This window comes from Glandiceps talaboti, chromosome 7 (assembly GCF_964340395.1).
Source record: "Glandiceps talaboti chromosome 7, keGlaTala1.1, whole genome shotgun sequence".
NCBI classification, from domain to species: domain Eukaryota; kingdom Metazoa; phylum Hemichordata; class Enteropneusta; family Spengelidae; genus Glandiceps; species Glandiceps talaboti.
Window position 1 is genome coordinate 27,421,509 of NC_135555.1, and position 21,563 is coordinate 27,443,071.

At 36.6% G+C, this 21,563-nt stretch overlaps 1 protein-coding gene across 9 annotated transcripts in view; it reads left to right on the forward strand.

Moving 5' to 3' along the window:
• Nucleotides 1-21,563, forward strand: part of LOC144437420 (chromodomain-helicase-DNA-binding protein 8-like) — a 204,858-nt gene that overhangs the window by 139,466 nt on the left and 43,829 nt on the right. For 7 of the 9 annotated variants that reach the window (XM_078126352.1, XM_078126353.1, XM_078126355.1 and 4 more), the window contains 2 exons: nucleotides 10,712-11,324; nucleotides 18,631-18,897. In XM_078126352.1, the coding sequence (XP_077982478.1) occupies nucleotides 10,712-11,324; nucleotides 18,631-18,897 (880 nt within the window). The remainder of the gene's footprint in view (nucleotides 1-10,711; nucleotides 11,325-18,630; nucleotides 18,898-21,563) is intronic. The other 2 variants (XM_078126357.1, XM_078126359.1) reach the window with 1 other exon arrangement.

Sequence of the window (21,563 nt, forward strand, 5' to 3'; positions counted from 1 at the left end):
ATAATTCTGTGTATAAATGGATTTTAAAGAATTATTGTAAAAAAAATGACAAGAAAAGATATGGATTTGAATAAAACTTTAATTTCACAGTGAAAAAAACATTTGCCTTGTTATTTTCTCCTTGATGTGTGATACCTGTCAGATCAGCTGTGAAAGTAAGAAAGTTTTGGGATTCTAAGGTATTCATATGCAAATTAGCAATGGAGAGAAAGTGATAATTTGTATCAAAGGGTCAGTGGGGCTCATAGGGTTAAACATACAGTGCCATATCTGTTAGGGCGGCCCTTTTTATTTTTCTGTTTCTCATCTCCCGACCGACCCTGATTTGCAGCTCCGACATCAGAAAAAAAGAGGTTTTTTTTATTTTCAACCGACCCCTGAGCACAGCAAAATTGTAAGGTTCCCCATGGCGTCTTAGACCAGTTCTGCCGAGGCCACGTCCTTGCGACATTGGCCCCCTAAAATTACAAATGACGCAATAATTTTCCCACCTTGCGTCGCTTTGGCGCATTCATTTTACGGCAGACATCAAAATTATCTAAGTCCACGGCCGGACCAGGCCAGGCTCTGACTCGACGTCAATCCCACAAGAAGTATACTGATTGCGTAAGGGAAAGTTTTGTTGACATCATATAAGATATCAGAAAAAAATAATGTGGTATTTACAGAGCATCCCAACTTTGACGTTGTTGATAGTTTTAGTTAAAGATTCAAGTTCTGAGTTTCAAGGATACCTAATGTCAGCTTTCCGTATCAAGTTAAGTTTACGGTATGTAACTATGCTGTCATTTGATATAGCAGGACCAAATCATGATACACAGCCAGAAACGGTTAATTAATAAAAAATAAATTATTTTAAAGTTTGTTTGACTATTATTTGTAAGTTTTTCGTTCACATTTGGTACTTCTTAAAGTCAGGGATTTTTTTTCTTCAAAATGTCATGAATTTGAAAAGGGAATGATAAACACAGCAGTGTACTAACAATTTTAAAAATGAAACAAGTGGTTACAAGTTTAGGATTTCTCAAAGTTTTTATTCAATCATATGTTCACTGTGACTTATTTTGAAGTTGTTCTTTGTCCTTGTCTGAAAAAAGGGAATTATAAATTTGAGCACTGCTATTCATTGATATCCAGATTAAAAATTATGACTACCTGGCTGTCCAATCTTTCTAAACAACATATAATATACTCAGTAGAAATGACTTAAAATTACATAATCTTAATTGCCTTCTTTTTCTAAGGTGTAATGTGTAGTACACAATTTTCAAAAATAGCTTACTGGGAACTGTTATTATGAATGGAATTTTTTTATGTAGTTAGGTAATGGTCTATACGTAATGGAATATCTCAGACCACAGTATCTCTATAGTGGTCTGAGATAATTTATATGAATATTTCATAGACAATAATAATTGACCCCACTCCCTGTCAAATGGCACCACTTTTTGCAACCAAGGGGCCTTTGTCCCCACTTGTTGGAAACCTTGGCAGAACACTGCCGTCTACCCCCCACCCCCTTTGTTACATCAGAGCAGCATGTTAAGGCCGTTGAGGTTTGATGAGGGACAGGCCTAGGGCTCGAAATTAATACTGTCGCACAGTACATATAGCTGCAATGTAATAATAGCTCAGAATATTTCCATCATTTTCAAAATTATGCTTAAAATTGGTAAAAGTCATACTGCATTCCTAATTTCTTGACCAGTTTTAAGCTTTAAATCAGTTGTGTATCATCGGGGAAATGATCGACTCCATAGCGTTTCATGACCCATGACATGCATAATTCCGAGGTTTACATTATTACTTTTAATTACTTTTAAACAGTAAATCCCAAAGGAGTTCTGAGTTCTAGAAATGTTTACATGTTATCTGGTGGATTATTTTGACAAGTTCACACTGAAGAAAAATGTTTCATAGAAGTAATGATTTATATAAATGAAAATTCATCTCGCACACTGATGACAATCACGTCATTGTTTCAAAAAGTTACACACTGAAGTTCAAATTGGATAACTTGAAAAAAATGTTAGCGATGTCAATGCCACTTTGATTAACCCTTTCACCACCACTTGCCTCATGGGATTGTTTGTTCTCCACCAGCCCCCTCACTGACATAATGTGAGAGTGAGTGTGGTGTAATCAAACTGATATAAAAATACTTAGAGTTGCTTATTTTTGAAAAATAAGGTATCATTTGAATGGAAAATAAATTTTCTACATCATAGTTGCAAATACATGCATTCAAATATCACACACACAACCGAAATATGGATTAAAGTAACAAAATATTAATAAAACAAACACTGGTTGTTTATTTATTGACATATCACAAATAAACAAAATATTTATATTACAGACAAAATTCAAAATACCAACATTCATGTTCTTACAAAACTTCTGTATACTGACTAAATGGTCAAAATCGGCGAAAATTTGTCAGAAAATGTTATTTTCAGTCGTATTAAATTTGAACGAAAATAATTAACGGCCTACTAATCCGATTACGACGCAATAGTCGGCCCCCACACCGGCAATGAAGGGTAAAAAATATCTGAAGTCGTCGCCCCAATACCTTCAGAAAAATCAGTTTGTGTAATTATATATCATTTTTTGACAGAACAACAAAAAATTATCACCAAATTTATCCTCAAAATCAGTAAAAAATGCCCACAAGTTGGTAGTATACGAGTCCGAATCGGGACGCCAACGTGACGCTTTTTGCCGACATGCTTACCCACAAAAGCAAATATGCAGTCGGGACTTTGAAGTTACGTTGCGATAATCTGATCCTTCCATATACTGCATCGAGTTCACTCAGCCATCTCCTTGTATAAAACATCGTATTCATGGTAAAATTGAGTGGAAATTTCTACGAACAGCACCTTTATTTACATTGCAAACGATGTTAGGGGAGACAGATTTTGCTTCGCCGATGTTGAAATTTGAATTTTACATTGAAAAACGCACGTAAAAAATCCGATCGGAAAATCGCCAACATCAAGCGTAAGTTTCCCTCCACTGACCTCTACACAGTGAGCTAATACAAATACAAGTCATTATTGAGCCGTAAAAAAAGAAATAAAACCAAAATAATCCATGATAGAGCCAAAAATTACCCCTAGAACGTTAGCATGGGCGTCGGCACGGTCACAAGATTGCGTAAATTTGAACGACATTCAAAAATTCAACCATAAACTGCCGTCGGCAGCTCACACGGCCTTAGCGGGAATTTGATGCTTACATACAAGTACAATGTGTTCCCATAGCTAAATACTTGTATTCAACGATGTATTTCGAGTCAAATTCTGTCGAAATATCCAAAGATAGTGACATAATTTATATCGTACACCATGTTATGAGAGCCGTTAATTACTTCCGCCATGTTGAAATTCGATTTTGTGAGCGAAAAACGCACATAAAATTACGATCGCTCGTCATTTGGATCGTACTCCTGATATCGTTCACTGTCATGCTTTCAAAATGGCAGTGTAGATAAACAAGGCTAATACGCATGTGTGGAACTAGTTATGGCAGCAATTTTTGCAGCAATAGCTGCCGTTTAACGGCATAACGGCGAGGTAGGTGAATGAACTCTGGCGTTCCCTCAATTGAGGGAATCGGTGGGCGCCCTAGCGCGTTCCCTCAATTGAGGGAATCGGTGGTGAAAGGGTTAATAGGACGAATGCACTAGTACTCCTGATAAAATCATACAATAGTTCATGGCTACAGATATACACCCATCAGGATGATAAGTATTCAATCATCTTCTTACAAAGTTGTTCTACGGACTTGTCAACCTTGCTAAAATGAAGGAAAGAGACTAGTAACAAGGAATTCAATAAAGAGAAGAGAAAAGAAGTTGTATAGAGACTGACAGGACAGAAAGGAGAGAGAATGGAACTGAAAAAATACAGATTTTTTTTTCTTGTCCCCTTTTTAGCTCCGCTGTCAGCGAAAGCTGAAAGCGTAGCTTTAGGTATAGGTGGGTATTGAGGTATAGAGAGTAGAGTGAATCATAGGTGTCCGTCAAACTTTTATATTTTTACTATCTACTCCATAAGTGACAGTCGGAATTCTTCGATATTTGGTGTGCATGTTCCCTGGGGGGAGGCTATTCAGATTTGTTCATGCCAAGTTGATCTGTGCCATTTTCAATTTTTTATGATTTTTTTTCATAAAATGTCATTTTCATCAACTCCTTGAAAACCTCTTATTAGATTGCTTTGATATCTGGCGTGTTGATGCGCAGGGGGTAGCTTACTCAGATTTGTTAATTTCAAGTCAGCACATCCTCATTTTTATTTTTTATGATTTTTTTTTTGTAATTTGAAAAAAAAATGAATATGTTAATGAGCATAATGACCGACGCCATATTGGAAATCAGTCGACGAGACTTTAAGTAAACTGCCACTTTTCAAAAGACACTATTGACGTCAAACAAGCAATGTAATATGTGCTATAGTCATAATTCTACGCATTGGGCGCCCAAATGACAAGCGTTTGTTCGAAATAGGGTTGTAAACTTCAAATCCAATTCAGCACCCTTCTACATTATCAGCCAATCCGCAACATCCTCATTTGCATACTCTATCCTGATTCGACCAGAAGCTGAAGGTGACCTCATTCGACCGAGCGATTTTCCACAGCAAGTATATTGAGCAACACAGGACGTTCTTAGTACTCACTAAAATCACACTTCAGACCCACTATAAAAGTGTGATGTTTTCAGATAACATGTAACTTGTGGTTAATTCTATATTGTCGTGCAATTTGGAATGACAGTGAACCAGAATTCAGACAACTTGCGTAAGGAAGGGCATGCCAGGCATGCGGCCGCGGTTGAAGTTTAAATATGGCCGACAGTTCACATGTAAAGTTAAACGACATGAACGTGTCTTGCCTTTCCAAAATGCAAATATTTGGCAAGTAAAAATAATTAAAATAATTACAACTTTAATTTGGCTTCAGACTTTGCATTAGGTTTTGCGTATCTTTCCCCGTTTTACATGTAAATCCGAAAAGGTTCTCTCTCATCATGTCATCAGTGTCAGTGATCATACCGCGCGGGGTAGTCCTCGGGTGCACGAGTCTGTATTACTGACTTGACTCTAAACACCGGAGGGGAGGGACAATTGTCAGAATCGAGTCCCGAATTCCTCCGTATGCAAGCAGGACTACGTGCGGGGCTGCTTTGAGTACGAGCGAAGTGAGGCATGTTGAGGTACTTTGTTGAGAATTATAAATATTGCGAAATGTCAAGTACAAGGTTTAAATACAATGGAATGATGAAAAAAATGGCAGAGTCTGCTGACAGGCGCCGGTCACAAAAAACACTGTGAATTAAAATATCAGACGATGTACATGTATGTATTAATCGCCGACAATCCACCCGTATGCACGAGGGACTAACCCGGAAGCAAGTCGTTGTCAGCCATACGTTACAGTGGTAACATCGTCCGAGAAATCGCTGCGTTCAGAGTGTCACTGTCATTATTCACAGAATTGTTGTTTTCGAGTGAAAACCCGTCTTGAATTGTATAACTCTAACAAATGAAGACATGTCAAGTTATATTTTGAAAGTTGTATCGCTAGTTTGAGACGATTTTCTCACGTACTATAGTACTATCGAGGCTTACTTGGAAGTAGTAGGACCTTCCAGTTCATCGGGAAGTTTAGCCAGTCCGATAATTCTTTCTGGTTTAGTTTACAACACTTTTGATCACGCAGATTTTGTTGTTGTGATGAAAAGAAATTAAAAAAAGATCATTTCAACCATTTCGTTGTGTTTTCTTTGTGAAAGGTAACCGAACATGAACGAGTGTTACCACTGTAACGTATGGCTGAGAATGACTCTCTTCCGGGTACTTGAGATTGTCGCCGTACGGAAACTAAGATGGCGATTAATACATTTCTTCCCTATATATATCTACCACAACTAGAACAAGTTGAATGTTGTTGACTTTGTAAATTTGTTAGAAAATTGAAATTGAAATTGCCTCAAAATTATTTTAGATCCCTAGTTTATTTCATTCTTCATTAAAATTTTCCAGGGTTACAGCTGTAAGACACTGGAATTACTTATAGCCAACCTCAAAATCCTCTTTTTTTCTTTTTCTTGTGTGCATTTCCCAGTCATTTTTTTCTGTGATTTTGTGCAATTTTTCATAACAGTAGATTTTTGTTATAAAATGGTGACTATGGTATAAAAGTACAATACATTACCAACTTCTGTGTAAAATGTGTTTTATAGTGAGACATCATATGAAACCACTAACCACTTTATTGCATCACTAAAACAAAACTGCATAGTGACTCGAAGAGCTGAAGACCTGAACCACTTCTACATGTCACCAAAATAAAAAATTAAATTAAAAAAAAACAGCGGAGCTATTCTGACCGATAGGTCGCTTGTTTTTTATTTCGCCCGCCCGCCCCACCTGACTTTTCCATTGGAGATAAGAAACAAAAACAAAAAAACCCTCACCCTTATCTGGTTACATTGCTCATTTTCTCCAAATTCACTGCATGTTAGAAAGACACCATGATCTATGTGTAAAACTGATGAAGCTCTACTAAATCAACACTACACAATAGCAAAATATGAACACTACCCCTATTACATGTACTGTGTTCTTGAAATGATGCAATAATTAAAATTCAACTTCTGAGAAGTAAAAGCTGAGACTTGCTTCACCAACTCTGATCAAGAACAATACAATCTGAAGGTTCAGTATTGCTATAGGCATGGCAAAGTGTCTGTGTGTGTGTGTGTGTGTGTGTGTGTGTGTGTGTGTAAGTAAACAACATAAAGGTGATTCAAAATGCTCACATTCACTATCGCTAATTTGCTAGACGACATGTTTGTGAAATGCATTCTGGTTTTAAAACTTTTCAAAAGCGTCTGCAAACACCTTAAAATGACCCTTTTTCAGTCACTTCCCTTCGGATTTACTTCGAGAGTTTTTGGGTATTTCCGGTCCCACCTAGACCACGGGATATTATGACGTCATAAGGGGTATACGTTAGCACTAAGACTATGACGAGCGTAGTCACTAGGTGAATAAAACTCAACAGCATTGTGAAAAAATACATTGCTAGTGGTTGTAACAGACATCAGTAAACAAAAACTACACTCTACATGTCTTATTAACCAACATTTACCGATATTTACTCACATTTTCTCACTAATTGGCAGTGTCTGTGGGTATAAATGCTAAAATATTATCTCCCCATATTATGGCAAAATAAATCAAAACGGCTAGACTACAGTGTAGATATACATAAACACTTGTAATGTCGGTCGCGTGTTTCAATTTATTTATCTGATTTTTTTATTATTTGCCGAGGAGAAGCATTACAATATCTTCGACATGCATGGCGTCGACAGCATATTTTAGCCCACTATACTGACTGATGTCGCCTTTTGAACGGCGCATTTAGCAACAAAGTAAATATATTTATCTTGAATAAATAAACTAGCTATTAGATTGCCATATTATCAGCAATAAAATTGTAAAGAATTGAGGAAATTTCGTGAGTTTAGTGTTGTCATTTACATGACTTTAGCAACTCGTCTGGAAGAAAACTTGTATGGTTTCCCTTGTTGCGATATCACTTAATTTAATGCAACAAGCCTATTTAATATTCATTAGAAGAATTTTGTAATGAATCATGGTATTCGAAGTATACAGTTTAGGAAACCAACAAATCAAATATCGCGATGTGTTAATGATATTAAATATCATTGGACAATATTGACGTCGGCAATCAAGGTCGTGACCCCAGCACATGGTTATGAAAGAAAGCCTGCAACTAGATACTTAGCCACGTCCAGTCCAATTTCTAAGGGTTTGTTTTGAAGTTAGAGACGTTATTTCTGTACAACTTGAAGAATTTTACAATATATCTGATTGATAAATATGGATTACATCAACACGTGGATAAATTTAACCCAACACGAATGTGCGCTGTGCTCTCCCGATTCCATACGTACATTGTACATACACTGCTTCAACTTTAATCGGCGGAACTATCCTAGTATAAGCTTACTGCCGCTGCCGCGGTGACTGCACAAAACTTGACAACACTACCCCTCTACCGATATATAATAATCACCTGTATACCGTGATAAAAACAAGCAATAATTCGAGTCCCCAACAAGTCGATGAGACCTCAGTACTTCTGTTCATTCCGATCCAAATGCGAGTATTTTAGGTTTTATATGGGTTCCAGACTCGGACTAGAGTATTACGCCCTAGACAATAATAGATGTAAACTTGTGTTCACAAGCCAAACATGTGACAATACAAGACCACAACGAAAACTGTGAAAAATTTACAGGTCACTCTCATTTTATATATGGACAACAAAATTAGGTCGGTCACAGTTCCATTTGCATGATGCAATGACTCGGAGCGTGCTTCCTTATGCTCCGAGCAACTTGAATCGAATCAATTAGTGTATTATGGGACCAACAAATATATTGTGGCACATGTCCCGATACACCTTCTTGAAGTTTCCCATTGGTATTCTAATACCTAGTATATTTATTCGAGATGAAATATGTTTACGTTGTTGTTAAATGCACTGTTCAAAAGGCGATGCGAGTACGATTGGGCTAAAATATGCCGTCCTTGGCTCGGAGATGCCGTCAAAACGTCACGACGGTATCGTAATGCTTCTTATCGGCAAATAATAAAAAATCAGATAAATAAAAGTCAATGAATGTGAAACACGCGACATTACAAGTGTTTATATATAACTAGTCGAGCCGTTTGATTTATTTTGCCATAATATGGGGAGATAATATTTTAGCATTTATACCCACAGATACTGCCAATTAGTGAGAAAATGTGAGTAAATATCGGTAAATGTTGGTTAATAAGACATGTAGAGTGTAGTTTTTGTTTACTGATGTCTGTTACAACCACTAGCAATGTATTTTTTCACAATGCTGTTGAGTTTTATTCACCTAGTGACTACGCTCGTCATAGTCTTAGTGCTAACGTATACCCCTTATGACGTCATAATATCCCGTGGTCTAGGTGGGACCGGAAATACTCGAAAACTCTCGAAGTAAATCCGAAGGGAAGTGACTGAAAAAGGGTCATTTTAAGGTGTTTGCAGACGCTTTTGAAAAGTTTTAAAACCAGAATGCATTTCACAAACATGTCGTCTAGCAAATTAGCGATAGTGAATGTGAGCATTTTGAATCACCTTTAAAGTCAAAAACTGCTGGACCAATTGCTTTGATATTTAGTGGTCATGTTACTTTTGGTGGCTAGTTGGGAAATTGTTCAAGTGAAAATGATTGCATCAGAGATGTGGGTTTTGGGTCAAAAATTGTGATTTTTGGTCAAAAAACTTAAACTCCAAAAGTGCTGGGCAGATTGGCATGAAATTTGGTGGGTCCATTCTTAGATGTGAATAAATTAAGATTTGTTCATGACATGATGATTCCCTTAGTAATATGCAAATTAGGGCTAAAAATGTGCCTTTTTGGTCAAAAATTTATATCTTAAAAAGTACTAGACTAAGATACGTTTGACGTTTCGCCCTCACCGTCCTCTTCTCACAGGGGTTGGCTGATGTATGAGGGTGCCCCGTCATGGTGTACCTTACAGACTAAAAAAGTACTTGGTTAATGAGACTGAAACTTGGTGAGATGTTTCTAGAAGTTATTTTGCAGATTTTCTTCAAAATATTTTGACACAATTGACCCTAGCAACCATGACCATGCCCTTGGCAACAACCAAATGGCAGTATTTTGGTCAAATAACATCATCTGGTAAGCAAGTGAGTAAACATTCAACATGTACGCAAATACCCCAGCAACCAAGACCACACCCATAGCAACAGCCAAATAATCACAATTATATTGTGAAGATAACAGTGGGGATTAATAGACAATTGAATAAACATTGAAAAAATGTATGTAAATTTGCCTAGCAACAAGATCACACTCATAGCAACAGCCAAATAATCACATATATTGCGAAGATAACAGGGATTAATAGACAATTGAATAAACATTCAAAAAATGTTTGCAAATGTGCCAAGCAACAAGACCACGACATAGCAACATCCAAATGATCACATATTGCAAAGATAACAACAGGGATTAATAGACAGTTGAATAAACATTAAAAAATGTATGTAAATATGCCTAGCAACAAGACCACGCCCATAGCAACAGCCAAATAATCACGTATATTGCAAAGATAATATCAGGAATTCATACACAAGTGAACAAAAACATACAAAAATGTATGCAAATATATCTAACAACATGACCACGCCCATAGCAACAGCCAAATGATAGCGTATATCATAAATATAGCAACATGGTTGGATAGGCATCTGGATAGTCATTCAACAAATGACCAATTATTGTTAGCATGGACTACCATATGGATAAACATTTTTAGAAACTGTACAGTTGTGCTACAATGCCATTGGCGGTATTTTTAGTTTAATGAGTTATTTGCATAATTAGTGATTCCCTAACGGGAGGCATTCAGTTTAAATCTGATTCATCTTTCAAATTGATCTATTCAACTACTACACGTTTGATAAGCAAAGGCCCTTTTAAAAAAGTGTCTGACATGGCTAGTTGTGTAGAGTGTCTTGTCAAACAAACCATGTAATGAAATATCTATTCCCTTCTTGTTTTGAAAATAATGTTATTTATCTATTTGATAATGGCTAGGTATGGAATCAATAGAGCAGAATCCCAGCATCACATGATGAATGACAAGGAATTGTCATTCTATAAACTAAAAGATACGTATGAGTCTATGTCCGTCCAGTCAACACCAGTCTCAGCCACTAACTTCCCTGTGCCCATACCCAGTGTAGGAAATATGGAAAATCATGTCCAAGACAAAGAAGTAGAGTTTCCAATAAAAGCTGAAAACAAGACTGAAATGACTGACTACACCTCAGCTGATTCCAGTGGAGAGACAATACAACAAGAAAGTGGGATTGAAAGTAGTAGCAGTGTTGTGAAAACTGAAATGAAATCAGAAGATATCAAACCTACAATAGAAGTTGATGTTGACATAGAAGAAAGTGAAAGGGATCTAGATGATGAAACTACAGATGATTTGAAAGTAGATGTGGGTGAAGATGAGTCATCTTTAGGAGAAAACTCTAATTTGTCATTACTTAGACAAGAATTAACTAAACCATCAATGGTAACAGGGCTACCTATGTTACAAGATGAAAACAGTCAGGATAGTTTCTCTATGGAGGCTAGTAGCCAACCAACAGTTGCAATGTTACTGAATCCGAACATGCCACCAATTATCAGATGGCCAAAGGTAAGATTGGTTTTATAACATCTAGTTTATGTGTGTGCAAAGTACCCACTAAGCCAATTTAGGTGCAAACATAGAGAAAGCTTGTATAACACTGAGACACAGCAATTGTTGTGACCCACCAAATTTGGATTCTTACAAACCAGAGCTGTCATTTCTTCCACAACACAAAAATAGTAAGTCTGATACCATGTGATGAACATACTGTGCAGTGTTATTTCAGATTAGTAATACATTTTCATGAGTAATGATGTCATGACGATCCAACCGTCCAAGTCAGTTTTCAGTGTACTACGTATCTTGCCAAGGCATTGTATGTCATGTAGTATGCATGAGGCAATCTGATTGGTTGTAGCGTTGATGTACCAAAGCCATTGTGATAAATACTGATTGTGTATGTGAATAAAACCACAGCCTCTTAGCGGTACGTCTTGGACGGTGCTGTAAAAGAAAGAGGCTTTGGTTTATGACAATGCCAAAGACATCCCCTATGTATGGTTACTCACCAGTAAACCCAGTTTTTTTACCATAACTGAACTGAAGTTCAGTAGTGCTATAGGGATCGCCCAGCGTCTGTCTGTCTGTCTGTCTGTCTGTCTTTGTGTGTGTGTGTGTAAACAACTTAAAGTCAAAAACAGCTGAACTGATTACCATGATATTTGGTGGGTCCATTACCTTGGGTGCCTAGTTTGGAAATTGTTCAAATCAAAATGACCTTACCACCGGGTTTCTGATTTGGATAAAAAAATGTGATTTTTGGTCAAAAAACTTAACTCAAAGATGACTGGGCATATTGGGCTGAAATGTGGGTGAAACATTCTTCAGGGTGTTTTACTAAGAATTGTTCATGACATGATGATTCCATCAGTGATATGCAAATTAGGGCTAAAAATGTGTCTTTTTGGTCAAAAATCTGTAATTCCAAAACCACTGAGCAGATTTGGCTGAAATTTAATGGGAATGCATCTAGGGATGTAAGGACAAAGAAATAATAAGAATCATTTTGGTCCAAAACTTGTAATTGGTTAATGAGTCTGAAACTTGGTGAAATGTTTCTGAAAGTGTTATTCTGCAGATTTTCTTCAAAAGATTATGACACAATTCACCCTAGCAACCATGACCACACCCTTAGCAACAACCAAATGGCAGTATATTTTGGTCAAATAACATCTGGTAGGCAAGTGAAGTGTAAAACATTCAAAACATGCATGCAAATACTCTAGCAACCATGACCACACCCATAGCAACAGTCAAACGGTGGTGTATTTCACAAAGATAACATCAGGGATTAATAGACAATTGAATAAACATTCAAAAAATGTATGCAAATGTGCCTAGCAACAAGACCACGCCCATAGCAACAGCCAAATAATCACGTACATTGCAAAGATAACAGGAATTGAAAGATAAATGAATAACCATTCAAAACATGTATGCAAATGTGTCTAGCAACAAGACCACACCCATAGCAACAGCCAGTGATCACATATATTGCGAAGATAACAAGACGATTAATAGACAAATGAATAAACATTTAAAGATGTATGCAAATATGCCTAACAACAAGACCACACCCATAGCAACAGCCAAATAATCACGTACATTGCAAAGATAACAGGAATTGAAAGATAAATGAATAACCATTCAAAAAATGTATGCAAATGTGTCTAGCAACAAGATCACGCCCATAGCAACAGCCAAATGATCACGTATATTGCAAAGATAATATCATGAATTCATAAACAAGTGAACAAAAACATACAAAAATGTATGCAAATATATCTAACAACATGACCCATGGCAATAGCCAAATGATAGTGTATATTGCAAAGATAGCAACATGGTTGGATAGGCAACTGGATAGTAATTCAGCAAATGAACATCTATTGTTAGCATGGACTAGCATATGGATAAACATTTTTAAAAACTCTACAGTTGTGCTACAATGCCATTGGCGCTATTTTTTTATACTTGTGATTTACAACATAAAGTTATGTCTTTCACTAGTGATTTGATGGCGTCACTGCACCAATTACAGAACTGCTGATTGCAATAATGTAAATTTACTCCATGAATGCAAGTGAAAAACAGTACAAAACAAAGATATGTAACAGTATTCAAAACTGTGCTTTGAAAGTAAACCTAACTGTTTGATGCTTGTATTCCTTCAGAAGCCCATTAGCTTGCACACATTGTGACCAAAGGTCACTTATCATAAAGGTGCATCAAGAGCGAACGTCCAAGGTCTAGCTTAAGTCATCTCCACATTCCAGGATATAAATAATAGCTTATCAGAAAAGGCAGTTGACAACTAGTAGTACAAACAGAGAACAATGGCTGATATTGCCATGAGGATTCAGCTTAAGGAGGGGCTTCTCTAAAGTAACCACCAATTGATTAACTGAAATGTGTGAATGACAATGCATACACACTCGTCAAGCTCACAATTACCATCAAGCCGTAAAGCAATAGTGATATTATTAGGGAGTTCAGTGAAAAATTTAGATCCTTAATAGCTATATTTCAATATTGGACAATTATCATCCTAGGAAATTGAAGTAAAACAAAACAAAAATTATTGAAATTAGTCCACCGGTTCAAAAGTTATTACACTTTTACCACGCTAAAATATACCCGTTTTTTGAGAAAATTGAGGTGTAAATCTCTAAAAACTGACAATTTCCCAATTTTACAGGAACTTAACTTCTTAGAAACTGCATTCATTAGCAAAAATCTTTAAGATATTGAGAGAGTTATACCCAATTAAACAATATTTATATGACTTCTAAAAAGAAATATTCTATTTTTCAATTTCAGGACATCCCAAAATGCTAAATATTTCATCTGACTTAGTTTTTAGTCCCCGCCGGACGAAGTCCGGGACGGGGACTTATGGATTGGGTTCCGTCCGTCCGTCCGTCCGTCCGTCCGTCCGTCCGCAGCCATTTCTTGGAGATGCCTGGACCGATTTCTTTCAAACTTGGTACAGGGGCAACATATAATGGCATACATATGCACGTCAATTTGTTTCATGATATGATCCAATATGGCCGCCTAGCAGCCATTTTGTTTGCAAATTTTCCCTGTCTAAAGCCATAAATCAGACATTCTTGAACAGATCTCATTCAAAGTTGGTATTAGGACAGTGTTCTATGACATACATGTGCATATCCATTTTCATCGTAATATGATCCCCCATACCCGACCATCCATGTATGTCATAGAACACTGTCCTAATACAACATGAATCTGTTCAAGAAGTCTGTTTGATTTAGTCTGGCTGCTAGCGGCCATATTGGATCAGAGTAGTGATAATTCCTTAAAACCAAATCATAGCGGGGGACTATGTCATTATCAATGACTTGTTGTCTCTGAGTTGTTTGCTCATCTCTGATATTTGATCATCACGTCGTTTTATTCTTTTGTTTACATTTCTAGATGATAAAGATGCTATTTTCTCTTTCAACTGAGCAATGAGTTTTATCTTATGTTTGTACTTTTCTGACAGTTTCTCCATCTTTTTGTATTTCTCTAGAGCTGCTAATTTTTCCTCAGACAATTCCTCCATAGCTTGAGTTAGATTACTTATTTCTTCATAACTATCAGCTAGACTACATGTAAATCTTCCAATTAAATTTTCCAAATCTACGTTACTTGTGCCATCTTCTTGATTAGAAATTCCCCCACTCTCATCACCACTAACTCTATCTTGAACTTTTCTAGCTGGTGCCTTATAGGGTTGACTTAGAAAACTCTCTACATCATTACCACTTCGTTTAAGTTTCAAATACCTATCATGTAGACGTGTCCATTGCTGACTAACTGCTGTCACACTAAGGTCACTGGTTCCTAACATAAGTACACCTAACCACTTCATAGCATAACACCATGTCACTGGTTCCTAACATAAGTACACCTAACCACTTCATAGCATAACACCATGTCACTGGTTCCTAACATAAGTACACCTAACCACTTCATAGCATAACACCATGTCACTGGTTCCTAACATAAGTACACCTAACCACTTCATAGCATGACTCCATATCACTGGTTCCTAACGTAAGTACACCTAACCACTTCATAGCATAACACCATGTCACTGGTTCCTAGCATAAGTACACCTAACCACTTCATAGCATGACTCCATATCACTGGTTCCTAACGTAAGTACACCTAACCACTTCATAGCATAACACCATGTCACTGGTTCCTTAATATAAGTACACCTAGCCACTTCATAGCATGACTCCATGGAAGGTGTTGACTCACCAGGAAATTCCTTAATTCCAGTATGTGTCTAACTTCTAGGTTCATTGTACCATCTTCATTCAGAGGAAAGCTACAAGTTTTCAATATCTCTGGTGTGATGTGTTTGTCTTGAAAAGTAGATGATAATTTTGGTATGGAAGTTGAAATTGGAATATTAGCTTGCATAATATCTGCTTCATTCCCTTCCTGTCTTGCTCTATATATCTTCTTCCTAACTTTCCTGACTAGATTGCTAACTTTAGGTTCGGCTCAAATAACCTAAGGACGCTAGGCAACACCTGCTGAATATTTGTACCTGTGGTCTGAAGCCCACTGTGTAGAAGGAGCTCATTTGTCAAAGGAACATCACATCCTATCTCTACTAATGTTGTCTTTCCTGACAATAAACTTTCTAGTTTATCACAGATTGTGAGAGTAGTTTCCATACTCTAAGTAGAGAAAAATATATCGACAGTTATTAAATTTTATATACCATTTCTACTACACATTGATCTGATTTAATATTATAGCATTTTTAAAGACCAAAAAATTACTTTCTCATAAGGCAAGTCTCCATAGTGTCATCCTTAGAGTATATTAGAATGTATTTCCAACATAAAAGCAAATAAATTTGGACGTTACCAGTAGTATAAATTAAAAATTTTGTTATTAAAGTGGCCATATGGATGAAAATTTGGTATTTATTTTGGATTTTTATTTGATAAAATAGCTTCACTATGTTTTTCTACATGAAAAAATAATGTGAAAGAACATTGACCAAGTCTGTGTTCATAACTCAATACATTGCAAAAAGATGCAAAAAGTGTAAAAAGTTTGTTATTGTACGTACAATAATGTTTTGCAGTTTATTGAGTTGCGAACATGAACTTGGTATATGTTATTTCACATTATTTTTTCAAGTAGAAAAACATAGTGAAGCTGTTTTATCAAATAAAAATCCAAAATAAATACCCAATTCTCATCCATATGGCCACTTTAATTACATGTAAAACTAAGTCACTTAGTGTATCATACTTCCGGGTTGACATAAACATGTATACTTACTACGAAATGACAAACACAAAACCATTAGTAAAATAAAACAAAAGTTTAAGATTTTTATTTTCAAACTGAACATCAATCTCCACTAAACATTCAATAACTGAGTTCGTGTATTTAGAAATGTTCCTCAAAACACAAACTAGCGACACGGAACACTGAACGTGTAATTGTAGTACTACTACCAATGACCATGGCTTCCAGTTCAATATGTAGACTAACTCAGTGTAAGTTGTAACGATAAAATTTACGATCATCACCGCATGTAGGAAGTACAAAAACATAGAACACATTGCTTTCTTGCTGAATAAACTCATCGAAACAAAATGACACACGAACTAGACCCACAAACTAAAACGATTTGAAATTCAATGCACCGATATCAACATGATAACATTGCGTCATCGATTTTGACAGCCGCCATTTAGCTCACCCAGTCAGTTACATCGAGCGCCCGGTCGAACATTGACATCCAAATTTGTATAACGTTTTTATAAAGGGAGCTCGTCAATGACATACTAAATGAATAACTCAGAAACGTAGTTTAAATACCAATTGATCTAAAAATAACTGTTTAGAAAGACTACGTACCGTCTATAAATACGAAATCACGCGACAAAAACTTCAATCTTACTTTACTACTAGAAATGTCGGCCCTATCCGTATTAAACACATATCATCTTACAGCTAATTTTATTGGCTATAATTTCAGCTAGATTTGAAAGGTCTTACATGATTGGCTCTCCCTTCGTTATTCCCGTTTTCAAGAGACACCCCCGCCAGAATCAAGTGCCGCGTAGTACGGCAATGGCGCTAAGTCGCCCAACAGGCGACTTTCCCACCGGGCGTGCTTTTCGAAAACTATACAACATATGCTTTTAAGGCGCGAAATCATTGCAAATCTACCCCCTTTCAAAACTAATCGTAATTTTATCGCATATAGACAACCGGAGTTGGTTGAAATAGCAAATTAAAAATCGAATGAAGTTTACAGTGACCGTGAATTCGTATGGCCGCCATTTTGAATTCTGAACTCCCTAATATTAACATCATGACTGAGTAACTAAAACAAACATTCAAATACAAGAACCTTTCTCTTGAGTGTAAAGAGATACTGCATGGGAAAGTATCTAAATCCTAAGAACATAAACATTACATTACAACATTGTGGGGGATAATTCCATGTTCTAACCATCGACCCCTCCACTCTCAAAATGTTGTAATGGATTTCACTTATACATCCATGCTCTGTTGTGAGCTTTCTGAGTATCTCATTATATCTTAGTGGTTTAGTGAATAGATCTTTGGTTCAACTGATAAGATGGTTAATCTCTTTGGTTCAACTGATAAGATAGTTAATCTCTTTGGTTCAACTGATAAGATGGTTAATCTCTTTGGTTCAACTGATAAGATGGTTAATCTCTTTGGTTCAACTGATAAGATGGTTAATCTCTTTGGTTCAACTGATAAGATAGTTAATCTCTTTGGTTCAACTGATAAGATGGTTAATCTCTTTGGTTCAACTGATAAGATGGTTAATCTCTTTGGTTCAACTGATAAGATGGTTAATCTCTTTGGTTCAACTGATAAGATAGTTAATCTCTTTGGTTCAACTGATAAGATAGTTAATCTCTTTGGTTCAACTGATAAGATGGTTAATCTCTTTGGTTCAACTGATAAGATGGTTAATCTCTTTGGTTCAACTGATAAGATAGTTAATCTCTTTGGTTCTACTGATAAGATAGTTAATCTCTTTGGTTCAAAAGATAGTTAATCTCTTTGGTTCAACTGATAAGATAGTTAATCTCTTTGGTTCAACTGATAAGATAGTTAATCTCTTTGGTTCAACTGATAAGATAGTAGTAATCCAAAACTGTGGGATTCAAACATTGGGATTTAAGAACACAAATCTATTTATTTCACCTGTTTTAATTACCGTGGTAACACCAAATCTAAAAGCGACTTCTTAACGCAAAATGTTTGCATGTGTTTTGTACAGGATAAAGTCATCATTCACAGATTGGAACAAATTATCTACTGTGTTGAAAAGAATCAGTGGCCAGTGAGACGTGGATTTATTTCCCAGGAACCAAGCCAGTCTTTGGACACATCACATCTAGACTTGAATATGGACTCACCAACTATGCCATCATTAGATGCAGCAGATTTCAATCTGTCAGGTGATCTAGAAGCCATCACCAGAATGTCTAAGGTAAACCTTGAGAAGAACAAAGGAGACCACCAATTCAAGGTCCTTGTCTCTGATGTAAGTGTTGTGTTCCCCATCCCACCCTCTCATAGTACTGCATCAGGGCCTTGTCACTCTAAGTGTTCCTTGTCACTCCTAAGTGTTCCTTGTCATTCCTAAGTGTTCCTTGTCACTCCTAAGTGTTCCTTGTCACTCCTAAGTGTTCCTTGTCACTCCTAAGTGTTCCTTGTCACTCCTAAGTGTTCCTTGTCACTCCTAAGTGTTCCTTGTCATTCCTAAGTGTTCCTTGTCACTCCTAAGTGTTCCTTGTCACTCCTAAGTGTTCCTTGTCACTCCTAAGTGTTCCTTGTCATTCCTAAGTGTTCCTTGTCACTCCTAAGTGTTCCTTGTCACTCCTAAGTGTTCCTTGTCACTCCTAAGTGTTCCTTCTACTAAGGATTTCATTATTAGCTAAGTGTTTTGTCACATTGGCTAATATCACAGTGAAACTGTGTTCTGTGTTCTGTGTTATTACAAAGTATATATATATATATATTGAACACTGAGAGGCCTCGGGAAATAGCATGTGATTATGGTAACTCACAGTCACGAGGGGGTAATGAACGGGTGCTATAGCCCGAATATAGGCCAGGCAATATGTGTTTTATAATATACCTCATGCTGTGAACTCACGGTGGCAGACGACATCATCAGAAGCTGCCATTTTGACCTGCAGTGAACTCACGGTGGTCACGTGACCATGTAATAGTTGATGGAACTATTTCCCCGGGAAATAGTCATTCTATTTTCCTATCACGTGACTGATTCTAGCGAATCATGGCACAGCATTATCACTAGGTATATTATAAATACATATATATATATATATATATATATATATATATATATATTAGTGTTAATACTTGCTAATAAAATTATACAGGGCCAGAAAAATTGTAAAGTTTTACTTGGTCATACAAATAATTATCTTTTATCAGCTGAAAATAAGTAATAGTATTGAAAATTATTTCAAAAAGGTAACTATAACGCAAAAATAACTAGTGACTAAAAATGCCTTCTACATGAACACATTTAATACATAGCCCAATGCAGTACTTTATGTAGTGTCTTATTACTGTGTTCCTCTGTCCTGTCTCTATTTTCTCACATTTGTGTTGTTGATTGATGTGCTTCACTTTAATATGGTGGTTTTTACTCCTTTTCTTTATCATTAATATAGAAATAGACACTTGTTCGTAGTTCTGTTTTTCTCATTGTAACACCCTAATTAAAAATAATGGGTTAGTTGGTAGGTCGGTTGGTTAAAAAAAAAGTAAGGATGTGTACATGTTGGTGATACTCTCAATTCATGATAATACTTTAATTGTCTGAATCACTTAGAAATGACAAATGAAGTGAGAAGGAAACTTTGAACCACGTGTTTTATTAAATTTCCAGAATTCCAGCAATAAATGGTAATTTTCACTCAGCTATATACTCATTGGTTTGTCAGCCAGCAATCAGTGATGTGTTAAAGCAGAGTGTTGGGAATAAAAGGCCCCCTAACTTCGCGGGGGTTATTGTCAAGTTTGAATGCAGACTGTTAACAACGTCTTGATTCCTCTCTGAAAAGCCGTGATAACAATTAGCAGCTGGTGATTTTCGTAATAAATTTGGTATGTGTAGACTTGTGAATGTCTGTTGAATGCAGGTGTGGTCACAGAAAGGTGATATTTAAACATGGTAGAGACAATTTCGTACAAAACACGGTCAAACTTGGTCGGTTCGTTACTACTGAAAAGCCGTTACTTTTCAAACCTGGGATTAAAACGCCTGCCAATCACACTTGTTCAAATACAGGTATGTAAATCCACAAAAGTTTGTGTAGCAATCAACGTTATCTTGAAGTAAACATGATTAGTAATTAGTACCTCTCCATGCCCAAGCATAACGGTACATGCAAGTTTGCTTTCATGAAACATTGAGTTCACATTTACGATGTCTATGCATAAAGTAGCGGTGTTGAAACGAAATATTTCAAAAACATGAATAGCGAACACTACTACAAGTCACTACGATTGTAGGCCTATAGAGTTGATTGTAATGTTCACGGAAACAATATTTTTTGAACAGGATTTTTGTTGATAGTGTTCACACTGAGCCGTGTACTTCCACTGATACATAACGTGCAGGGATAGTCCTGGAGTTGTACTAATTGTCAAATTAGAATAGTAAATAAAGGAAACTTGTTTCGGTATACGGCATTTCTCTTTTGGGGATATTCAATAATTTCGCACACGTTGCATGGCAAATTACAACGATGTACTATATATAACCAACATACGGTCGTATCGTAAGACGTATAGAGAACCCATCGATTCGATGACGCGCTCTGATTCACATATCTTTCGACAATACCAACCATTCGCATTAGACGCCCATTTACTTTCAAGTAGCGGTCGTTAAATTTCTTTATGCCCCACGTCTATCCATGAGGGGCCAATACTTTTTATACCGGATTTTACGGAGAAAGATATTGTGATCGCGTGCTGGTTGACATGTGCCGAACCAACTACATGCCTGTGAACTTGTCAGAGATATGATAAGGACAGGCAGTATCTGCAGACATCTGCCGCGATACGTTGAGATACATGTATAGTTCTGGTTCAGAGCTGGTTATTTTGACTTGGATCTTCAGGGCGGCCGGTTGACCTGTCAGCTATATGTAAGCTCCCAATCAAAAA